Source organism: Telopea speciosissima, chromosome 3 (assembly GCF_018873765.1).
Source record: "Telopea speciosissima isolate NSW1024214 ecotype Mountain lineage chromosome 3, Tspe_v1, whole genome shotgun sequence".
NCBI classification, from domain to species: domain Eukaryota; kingdom Viridiplantae; phylum Streptophyta; class Magnoliopsida; order Proteales; family Proteaceae; genus Telopea; species Telopea speciosissima.
The window spans coordinates 71,998,721-72,010,311 of NC_057918.1; the positions used below are offsets into that span (position 1 = coordinate 71,998,721).

General features: G+C 38.5%; 1 protein-coding gene across 2 annotated transcripts; it reads right to left on the reverse strand.

Moving 5' to 3' along the window:
• Window positions 1-978: 978 nt before the first annotated feature.
• LOC122654255 (2,4-dichlorophenol 6-monooxygenase-like) lies at window positions 979-11,370 on the reverse strand. Of its 2 annotated transcripts, XM_043848252.1 has the most exons (13): window positions 11,249-11,370; window positions 10,947-11,149; window positions 8,016-8,098; window positions 7,779-7,914; window positions 4,604-5,097; window positions 4,462-4,509; window positions 3,998-4,172; window positions 3,800-3,912; window positions 3,568-3,664; window positions 3,254-3,473; window positions 2,061-2,214; window positions 1,249-1,687; window positions 979-1,071 (listed from the first exon to the last, which is right to left on the reverse strand). In XM_043848252.1, exons 2-12 carry the CDS (start codon window positions 11,143-11,145, stop codon window positions 1,277-1,279), a joined length of 2,130 nt encoding a protein of 709 aa, XP_043704187.1. In that variant the 5' UTR covers window positions 11,146-11,149; window positions 11,249-11,370; the 3' UTR covers window positions 979-1,071; window positions 1,249-1,276. The 2 variants fall into 2 exon arrangements, with proteins under 2 accessions (XP_043704187.1, XP_043704188.1); XM_043848253.1 differs by lacking the exon at window positions 11,249-11,370 and having other exon boundaries at window positions 10,947-11,165.
• Window positions 11,371-11,591: the final 221 nt, after the last annotated feature.

The following is an 11,591-nucleotide window of genomic DNA, read 5'->3' on the forward strand; positions in this document are numbered from 1 at the left end:
GAATAAGTTGAGCTGGATAGGAATCTGATATCACCAACGACATCTTGGACGCCTGATAAGCGTGGCCTGTTAATTAGAGCTATATCTTACATGAGCTCCAGTTAATTTCTTTTCAGTATTTCATACAATATGCGAGTGTGGCCCCAAGCTATGGAATATGCTTGATATCTCTGGCTTCTCAAAGTAGGGTGAAGAAGAAGCATGATTGTGTGTGGCCACTGCCACCATGACAACCTGGCTATACCTAGCAGTTGTTGCTGCTTCCCGTGGCCAATCAATTTGTTGACTATGCATGTTGTCATTGGCTCAGTTTTGGTGCAGGGGCTACACAACCAGGCAGCAATCTCTTGTGGATGATATAAGACAAAAAGTAACAAGAAATTGTATGGCACACAAATTTGTATACTTTCATTTTTGCCCCGCCCCCCTCTTACAAGACAAAGAAGGCCACCACACCTCTTCTGCATGAAGGAGTGCAATTCTGGTATATAGTTCAAGCTCAATGTAACCAACCGTGGATACACAGAGCAAAACGCTATTAATTATTTAATAGTAACTTACAAACTGTTGTATCCTAGAGATATATGTCTTGTGAGTGAGTTCGAACCTGTCAAGGTGTTGCATTGAGGGTTTCAGCTTCTAGGCTATATTGCAATGAATCTAACTAAATGCCGAGGTGAAGGTGCTTGTCATTGAGAACTCAATACCCCCAACCTTTTTTCCAACGAGGGCAGTGAAACCAACATCTCGATCTAATCAAGAATATTACATGCTATGTCAGACCCAGCTGGAACATGTTAGGTGGAACCTGGGAACTGCTATAATATCAATAAAAAAAGAGTCAAATCTTTAAAACTTTAAAAGATGATGCCTTGCCTAGTGACAGTCACTAACCCACGGATCCAACAGGCCAAAAACAGTGACATAAATTGAAAGTTCATCATAATATTTTTAGCAGTAATATATAAAAACCTAAAAGAAACATTGACACCAGTATTAAATATAGACTTGTATAAAATTTATAAGCTCATGGTGAATGGCTCATCCATCTATTCATGCATGTATCTTATTAATGTACATAATAATAATAATAAATGGGAGATACAGCTGCTGCATCTATAGTTTGCAATCTACAGTGTTGGGTAGACCCATTCCCCCCTAACAACATGTTTCACTTCCGAGATTCCTTTAGTAGGTCCACATCTTGTATTTGCTACATCAAGCCATACACTATCTGGCATAATTATTCCTGTTTAAGCTTTGTTTCTAAGCCATGCTAAAGACAGGTCTTTTTACCCATTAAAACTAAGGAAAATACATTTTCCATCTCAGATGTAGGATCAGAAACTTCTGACTTTGTCCACCAAGCAATGTGCTCGTCAGGTCTAACTAAAATGGCTCCTCTGTCTGTCATCTCACAGATGTCCCACCATGATGGTGATGGTGATGCTCTCCTAATCTCCTCAACATGAATACAATCCTTGCTTGACATTAAAGCAGTTTTATTTGCATCTATTTCCTTTACAGAACCAGGTGGCCACATGACACATATCTTCAGAGAAACTCCGAATCCATCTACCACCTTGAGAGCAGCTTGAGCAAGGTTGTAAGACTCATTCTTTGGTGCTATAATGAGAAGAAACTCAACTTTATCTCCAGACACCAGATCCAAAGTAGAAAAAACCTCCTACAAGAAGCCAGGGTAATGACAAATTACCATAACAATACTACCAAAAGCAAAGGTACCCAGTTAGATGATCATCTCATTTGTAAGCCCAAATCTAGGCATCTTATGCCAAAATGAACCCAGTTGGATGATTATAACCATCTAATCATCAGACATTTTCTCTGTACATACCCCACAACATATAATATCTGACTGTCCAAATAAACATAAAATATCAGATGTTGACAATCATATTACCTGGTTAACTTTGTTAAAACAGTTCCTATGCAGTACATCATCAAATAATATGTACAACCTACTCACATGAAAACCACCTGTCGAACCATTTGCAGATGGCTGGACCCTTGGTTCATAAAACAAAACAAATACATACCTCACTCGATAACTTCGGCAACATTCTGACATTCATATGAGGCAACCGCAACCCTGGCTCTGCAGAGGGAACATAGTCCCTCCTACGACCATTAGGTGCTTCAGATGCATGTGATGCTTTATAATTCTCAGGAACAAGCGCTCCTTCAAGATACCTAATATCAATATATGGAGTTAGAACAGTGAAGAGCTTAGTGAGTTCAGTAAATACATCGCAATTATCCTGGTGGTGAAGCTGATACTAGTACTCCAAACATCAGAAGTTATGAGAATTTAAATAATTCAATGAGTTCAATCAGCAAGCAAGGTGGACTTCTAATAAAAGTAGGCCATGTTTATTAAACAGTCTAAGACAGTGATCCACTTCGACTCTGTTTGATTGCAAGTGAAGGCAAACAAAAGGAACTGAAACTAGTTTAAAAAAGAAAATCTGAGTACTTTGTAATCATGATTATACATTCTTACCAAATATTGTAACTAAACTTTTCAAATGAAATCTTTATGTTCCCATTCAACTCCAAGGAGTTGGACAAAAAGTAATGTAAAAAAGTAAGGAGAAGAGTTTTCTGTCCGGAAGCGTGGCCTCTACACCAGCGCAGGGGCCAATGAGAGCGCATGCAGGAGCATCAAAAGAGGTGAAATTTCCACCTTACATGTGGGCAGGGCCGGTCATTTCACCCCATCATCTGTCTGGGCACAGGAGCCATGCTCCCGGACTGTCCTTTTTCCCAAAAGTTTACTAGAAATATAAATTTTTTGAAATCGTTACACAATCATTGTTGGTAAGGATTACAAAAGTTTCTGTTTTACAATTGTTTCATTTCATTTCCATTCCTGTCACTTGCAGCCAGATAGAGTCGAATTGAATTTTGGAGCAAAATTTGCTTAGCAGAGGGAAGCCATCCACCATTGCATGAAGCTATAGCATAACTCTATGAACTCAGGTTAGTATTAGTTGCATCAAGTAGGTCAACCATTTGGGGGAGTGCCAGGTTTAGCCCGCACCATTCCCACCTGAACTTGTCGCATCAACTTGATCAAGTATCTGGTTACCAAGGTGAATAAAACCCCCTTCCACAACGAGGTGCGTTTACACTGTAACTTTACAGTTTAGGTACCAAGTTAGCCAGAACACATTCTGCAGCATAGCAAAGGAGATCTTTTGGTGATTTAAAATAAAAAAGCCACTGAGACCTGAAACCAAGATCTTCAGCAGGAAACTGAAGCTGGAGGCTCTTTCCTTCATCAAATATACGCCTCAGTTTGGCAAGCCTCAAAGAACCAAGAGGGTTATTGTCATTCAGAAGAGATTCTGAAACTTGTGCACGACCAGCAGCAAAGATTCCATCCAAGATTGCTCTTTGTACGCCAGATGGTAGAATGGAACCCATCCCACTGTTGATTATTCGATGTACTGTCAAACCAGCACCGAATAACAAAGTTACATGGAGCTGTGCATTCTGCGCTAAAAACTGGACATAGAATGGAAGTTGTCAGTTCTATTTTACCAGAATTTGCAGCAGCTGGGTCAAGACCAAGAGCAGTAGGAACTGCCATGGCGGCTTTAAAGTTCTGAACACTTAGTCTAGTATTGAAAATAGCAATCTGCTAATAGTCAAAGATGGGTATCAGGTCCAGTATTGAAAATAACAATCAGCTAATAGTTGAAGATGTGTGTCTTTAGGACCCTTCTGAAAATAATGATGAACACTAGTACTCTTATGATAAAAGAAGCTATACCGGCCTGCGTTCCATTTCATAAGTCTGGAGAATTGAATGTGGAGATATATCCTGCAACAGAGAAGCTATTTTCCATGCCACGTTATGAGCATCCTGGACACCAGTGTTCATTCCTGCATCAATCATGTAGAATATATTTAGAAAAAAAGAAGCTACAAACAGAAAGGCTTCCCGGTATGTTCATGAGAAGTTCCTTACCAAAACCACCAGCAGGAGGAAAACGATGAGCTGCATCACCAGCAAGTATTACTCGATTATCACAGGCAACAAACTTCTCAGCAACTTCAGCATGCATCACCCATGGCTTTATGTCAATCACATTTATGTCCCCAAGCTCCCAGCCAACTATTTTAAAGATTAACTCCTCACATACCTACAACAGGTAGACTGCTTTCAACAGCTACAACAGTAGAGAGGCCAACCCCTCATTTCAGTGCAAAGAGGGGTGGGGGGGACAGTAATGTGTTATTAGCTATTCCTCCGAATTTCCTAGATGTCTACCACATTTTAGTGCTGGTAGGGTTAATTATGAACATGTTAATCCAACACTCCCATCATACTACAAGCAGTTCCATTTGATATTTTACAATGCAAAGAACACTGCATAACACCATGGAACATATTTCCACGCTGCTTACACATTGTGAACAGAATGAAAATACCTTGGAACTGAAATCCCTTAGGTTCTGCTGAGGAGGATAGAAGGGCATCTGCAGGGAAAAGGAAGACAACTATTATTATGAGAACACCAACCCAGCATTTATAACTTCCAAGCCAATCAACATTCAAGGTCAGACGTACAACCTGTAATACAAATTCACCTTGGCTGAGATCATGTGCAACAAGAACCCCTATAGCATCCGTATTGAAAATAAAGAACAGCATTCCTGGCCTCTCATGAAGTAGGAATTGTCCAAGGTCTTGGCTCAAAAAATGGATGCTGACAAGTTTTTGTAACTCCCTTTCACCTTGCATACCTATACCCATCAGCTTTCTAACAGTGCTTCCAGCACCATCAGCACCAACAAGAATTTTACAGAGGATATTTCTTTCTGTTTTCTTCCCGTCCTTGATAAAGGAAGCACCCACTGTAAGACAATGATCAGAAGCTTTGATCGAAACACACTCATGTCCCATCAATACCATCCTTTCCCGAAGAAGTCTATGATTAAGTTCTTCAATTCCATCACCATTAGAAATGTGAAATTCAAGATTCTCTAGCTGCTTAAGTAGTAACCTGGTAAGTTTGTACTGTGAAAAATGTGCAACAGATACTGGACTGACTACCTGTTCAAAGTCTGGAAATAAAAAATATTAGGATGGATATCTTTATGCTTCATGGTTGGTCAAAACTAAGTCCCAAGGATTATGACAAACATATCCTCAGGAAGGTCTACCAGAAAAGGAAAAAAAAATAGAGGTGGAGGATGGCTCTTATGTATGTAGTGTGAGAGTGAACATCAGTCCACTTGGGTCATTTTCTGCACAAGATAAACCGAAAGTAATGGCATGACAAAAAGCCACATTCTTAGTCATGGTGTGTTATATTACCATTTGAACCAACATACCAATTGGACAAAAGTTGAAGATCCTATGGGGATACCCTTGAAGGTGCCTTCTACTGATGAGCCATTGATTGACCACTCCAAAGGATTTCCCTGGGTCAGATTTCAAAAGGGCCTGAAGCAAAACAGAAGGACAAAGGAGTAGGGAAACACTCCCAGGCCAAGGCCCAAGCACTGAGGCAAGGATGAGGAGTAGCATTAACTGAGGCACAGAGTTTCTTTATATATCAGGTAAGATCCATCTACCTAATGAGCATGTTACCCGGATTGAAGTATTTCCTGTTGCATTAAAGGGTTTTAATAAATGAGTTTCAAAATATATTTTCTAACTTTTGAAATTTGGTTTTTCCTCCCACAAAGCTTGCACTTTTGTTTTCATGGGATATTCTTTTGGGCAATGCACTTTTTGTGTGGGATCTTTAGTCCCACTCCCACATTGGAAGTGGATGAGAAAGGAGAGAAGTATATACATAGTTATGGGAATTATAAGGGACAAGAGTTCTTAAAGGAACGTATCCCTCCTCCCTTGCGCCGGGGGTGGGTCTGGGTGCTTTTTCACACACGCACGCCAAGCCGGGCTGGGTCGGAGCGGGGCGGCCCAGCCCATCCCATCTCTCTCTCTCTCTCTACTTTAGGAGAGTGTCGAGTGGCACATCTCAGCCTTCATCAACATCTTAGAACATCAACTTCAATTTGACACACTCTCCTACCGCATGAACACAACAGATAAATCATTCTCGTATAAAATCTTACCCTATTTTACTACAGTTCCTCTCATTTTCATTTCTCACTGCATTTTCTTTTTATTTTATGTTTACTCAAGTCATATAGAACGCAATTACACATTCTCATATTTCTGGATAAGTCATCTGAAAAAATGGATAATGATTCATACCTAATTGTACGCAATCTATATGATGCAGATTCATCACCAAAATAGGCTTGTTTTATTAGGAATAAGTCTAGGGTTGGGTTCTATACATGTTGGGCCTTTGATCCATGTAATAGGTCACTTTACGGACCTAAAGTATGGGCAATAGGGTTTGCATACGAGATTAGATGTTTTAGTTCCACACTTAGTTTTATTTTGGTGTTTTTGCTCTTAAATTGAACCGGTTCAACCAGTGGTTAAATTAAGTGACTTTAGTAGTTTTTCTTTTAAGTGTTTAGCTGGGCTGGATTAGGACTCTGTTTTGAGTCTATTTCAGTTTCCTAGTCAGCTTTAGGTTACCTAATGGGTTAAGGATTGAGTTAGGTCTTTTCTTTTTAGTGTAGGAGTTTATTTTTAAATCTTTTATATAAAATTGTAAAGGGGGCAAGTATTGAACACGAATTTTGATAATTATAAAAAGCTTTTTTGCTGCTCTTCTTCTCCATTGAAGATTTTTTACTTGTGTTTGATCCAATCGACACCTTGCGGTGTGAGCTCCGGGTGGTTCTTTTGAAGCTTCTTTTGGTATTCTTCGTGCAAGATTCAATTTTTATTCAAGTTTCTCCATTCAAACAAGCTGCTGCCAAGGATTGTCTATGACAACAGTAAGTTTGAATCATCCCAAACCCCAACCTTTCTTCTCCTAATCTTCTAAACTACCTACCCTAGCATTCCCCCATCTCCAAACCTTTTTCCCATAACCTAATTTTCTGTCCAGACCAAACCAACCATCAAAACCTGCCCATATTTAGATCGAATACTCCCCTGCCCCATAGGAAAACTCGATCCAAGTTGTTGCCCTAGTCAACCCATCCTAACCCCTAGATTCCATCATCTTCTTCCTTTTGAAAACCCTAAACCCTAAATCTAACCTTGCTGCCGATTCTAATTAACAAACCTAGACTTGTTAAAACTTAACAACACCTTCACTGATAGACTCCCCAACATTGACTTGACCTAACCGTACCTTCAAACCCTAACCCTAATTTCACAATTTTCACCTATTTTGCCCTAGCCGAATTACCTAGTTCATAGCAGATCTAGGTTATTGGCTTCTAGTTGGTCTCCTACCAATCTAAAACTACATTACCATCTTTTCACTTTTTGGTTTTGGTGGAAGCAATTTATGACAATCCACGGGCATATTGATTACTGCCAACATTTTTTTCAAATTAAACATCTAACAAAATGCAATAAATCCCCTTTTCTTGTTATGAACCTAGTACCTGACAAAACAAATTACATGTGTATGATAAACATTTATTGTGCCCCCTATAAGCAGAATATGAATAAAATCATGTATTTAAAAAATACTTTTATGAGAAAGTGTTCCTTTTGAGCTTTTATGTCTCCCTTTAGGGATGCAGAAATGCCTCTCACAAAAAATTAAAAGAAATAAAACCCAGACAGCCCTTATTCTTAAGCAACCATTAGAATTGATGGATTCAGAAGTGAGGTTATTAGTATGATGAAGTAACCATACCTTGAGGTTGCATATGATCTACTGACCCAAGAATATAACCCGAAAGCGAGGTGCAGTATATGAACTTCCTCCATAAATCTACTGGTGGCTGCAACTTTTGGATCTCCTTTGCCAGGCCATTCAATTTGCGGAACACCTGATGAGGGGCTCTAAATTAAAGCAGAACTAAAAATTTGACGAAAATTTTATTACTAATAGGAAAGCCAATCTTAATCAATCCTCAGATAAGAACAAAACCTCCATAGATCGATTATTTATAAAGTGCGCTTGTGGATGTTGAGAAAAGGTTTTGCTTTTCTCTAAAACCGCACACTTGACACCTACAGAAGTCAAAAGATTAATATACCAAAGCAAAATTTCTAGCATTACTTCCACCTTAACTAAAAACAAAAAGAGATTATTTAATAGGTTATTTTCTTGGCAGGCTAGAAGAGTTAAGATCCTAAATAGAAGTTGTAATTTTACACAAACTTAGCCTGCCCTCAGAATAGAAAGCTTATTATTAACGCCTTAAAAGATTAGAGTAATTTTCTTGAGTGAGATTGAAGACACCAATAAATTATGCACAAACTTACTAATCATATATTATGATCAAGTTTACTTCTTAAGTTGAGTTATATATGTTGTTGTGTGCTGATATGCATTGTTGTAACTCTTACTTAACAGCTCATAAGCGGTTGCAACATGGTATCAGAGTCAAGATGTCGGATATTCGATCCCTGTTAAGTGTGAGGGGTTTATGTTATGTGTTATTGTTCCCCAACGCAATATGCCCCTTGGTGCCACGTGCAAAGCCGTGTGTGGGTGGGTGGGTGGGTGGGGTGGGGGGGCTGCACGTGTGGAGGAGGGGGTGTTGTGTGTTGATATATATTGTTGTAACCCTTACTTAACCAGCTCGAGCTTTTGGGATAAGCGGTTGTAAGTTGTAACAATATAAATAAATAAAAAAAAGGTTGAAAATTATGTTCTTTCATATTCTCGTAATTTTGTCCCAGATAGACACTTTAAATACAAAGCACACAAATAAAGAAATCTCACATACAAGTACTTCAAGATCAGAAACCCTTGACAAAGACGAACAGACACACACACAAATAGAGAGAAATAGAGAGTTAGTGGAGGCAGGATTACTACGCGAAGTCCAATGGTTTGACCAACAAGTCAAAAATCCAAGCCATGAAGAACTGCCTAAATATTTAAATTCTGACAAATATATGATATATAGGTTGGGGCAAGTGAAAAACTCTGACAAATATAGGATATATATGTTGAGGCAAGTGAACTGTTGGGACTACTCAAGCGTTCCAATTCAGATTCATCTTATCATTCAAATTGCATGTCAAAATGCAAATTAATGGATTTTGGTCCCCCAATGGTATGCGGGTAAGAAACTAGTCGCTTACCCTTCATGAAAATGGCTGAACCAACTGGTCTGAACAGTGAGATAAACCATGCCATCTAATACTAAATTACATTAGTTTGTGGAAAATGAATGTTGAAAGTTTAGAAATGGAAATCCTTAAGATTTTAGCCAGGTTAAGTTAGTAATCTATCTGAGCATCCTGATGCAGTAATAATGCATTATTATGCTAGAAAGGAGAAAGAAAACCAGTTCCTATGGGTTGGATTGGTTTTGTCTGGTTCAATTAACAAGTTCTCCGATTTCGGACTGGCATATGTACTGTTCACATATTACTGTTCAGGCCAGATTATTTTTGGATTTTATTTCCTTATTCTTATTATTACGGAAGCTATTTACCTAATTAGGAGACTTATGGAAAGATATAGAGATTGCAAGAAGTATCTTCATATGGTTTTTATTGACATAAAAAAAAGCTTATAACAGAGTCCCTATAGAGTTAATCTGGCAAGTACTAGAGAAGAAAAGTGTTTCAAATAAATATGTGGACATAATTAAAAATATGTATGATGAAGCGGTGACAAGTGTAAGAACTATAGGCGGACAAAGCAGTGAATTCTCAATTACAATTGAGTTACATCAAGGTTCAGCTTTAAAACCTTATTTGTTTGCGCTTATCATGGATGATTTAACCAGAGACATTTAAGATGAGATTCCTTGGTGTATGCTTTTTTTTTATGATAGTGTTTTGGTGGATGAGACAAAAGCAGGGATTAACACCAAATTAAAGTTATGGAGATCAACCTTGGAATCAAAAGGTTTTAAGATAAGTAGAACAAAGTCGAAGTATATGGTGTATAACTTTGGTTACGCTAGGACAAATAATGAGGTGATGAAACTTGATGAGAGGGAAATTCTACAAAGAGATTATTTTAGATAACTTGATTCAATCATAAATAAAGAAGGTGATATAAAGGATGATGTTTAACAGAGAATTAAAATAGGGTGGATTAAGCGGAGAAGTGCGTTCGGAATATTATGTGATCGGCATATTCCTTTAAAACTTAAATGAAAACTTTATAGGACAATCATACGATTGGCTATGATGTATGGTGCGGAATGTTGGATAGTTAAGAAGCACCATATATATAAACTCAGCGTGGTTGAGATGAGGATGTTGAGATGGATGAGTGAAAAAACTACGAAGGATAAAGTAAGGAATGATCATAGAGCTGGTTTGGGAGGAGCTCCGATACATGATAAGCTACGAGAAAGTCGTTTGAGGTGACATGGCCATGTTTGACGGAGGCCTTTGGATGCTCCAATCCGGAGGAGTGATTTGATTTAGATTGAATGAACTAAAAGAGTCAGGGGTAGACCTAAAATGGCCTTAGGAGAAGTGGCGAGGAAAGATATGCATAGCTTAGGGCTTGTTTCAAATATGACCTCGAATAGTGCTGATTGGAGGGCAAGGATCCATGTAGCCGACCCCATTTAGTTGGGATAAGGCTGAGTAGTTGTTGTTGTTGATTATTATTATTTTATTATTCCACCACATCCTTTACTATCGTTTCCTTTTTCCTTTCTCCACATTGATCCCATTACATGTGCAGCCTACGAATTTTCCGTTCCCACCCTGTTTTGCCTGCCAAACAAATAGGGCCTCCAGGTTATCCCATAAGGAATCAAGATAGGAAAGAAGAATGAAAAGCATTTAAATCAGATGTTCAATGAGAATACAAAATCAACCACCAAACCAATCCTTCAAAAGCATAAAAATTAAGAGAGAAAAAAAAGTCGCAGAATACCTAATTTTGTCAAAAGAATGGAGAGAACGAGCCCAACAGGACCCGCACCAACAATCAAAACAGGAAGAACTTCATCATTGCAGCTAAAATTTTCCTTCAAGTCTGAAAAACTTCTCCTTGGAAGATGCTCAAACGGGTATAGTTTGATTCTGGTGCTGCTGAACCCTTTAAACCTCATCATAAATCTGGGAACCTCCATGACCTGAAAAGGACAACAGTTCAGTAACTGGCCATATTAAAATAGAGAGAAAGACATAGAGCGACTGACTTTTGAAATTTTGAGTCTAAAGTTATTAGTTAATTATATATTAGGAAATTTACTAGAGGGTGTCCACTGCCACTGCATCATAGAGGACAGCAACTGAGAAACTTTCAAAACAGCTTGACAAGGAAGAAACCATATGGCCCAAGTATGTAGCAGTAAAAAGATTTTTAAGAGAATCTCACATGGGCCCATCCTTAGCTCTAATGACCAAACCATGTTGAAGAGTGTTAAACATAAGATTTAGACAGATGGTAGCTTCGTAGGACCTTCTAAAGTTCTAGGCTTTCAACTGTGAATTTCTAAAATATCACTGTTTTTTTTTCCCTCAAAACTGAGGCGGCAAAAGCACAACCAGATATTAGAATAACATTATGCACTCA

Coding starts and splice junctions, on each gene's coding strand:
- LOC122654255 (XM_043848252.1), bottom strand. CDS start 11,145: ATGGAGGTTCCCAGATTTATGATGAGGTTTAAAGGGTTCAGCAGCACC. Junction 8,099..10,946: donor CATTCTTTTGACAAAATTAG/GTATTCTGCGAC, acceptor TGACTTCTGTAG/GTGTCAAGTGTGCGGTTTTA. Junction 3,474..3,567: donor CCCAGCTGCTGCAAATTCTG/GTAAAATAGAAC, acceptor CTGGTTTGACAG/TACATCGAATAATCAACAGT.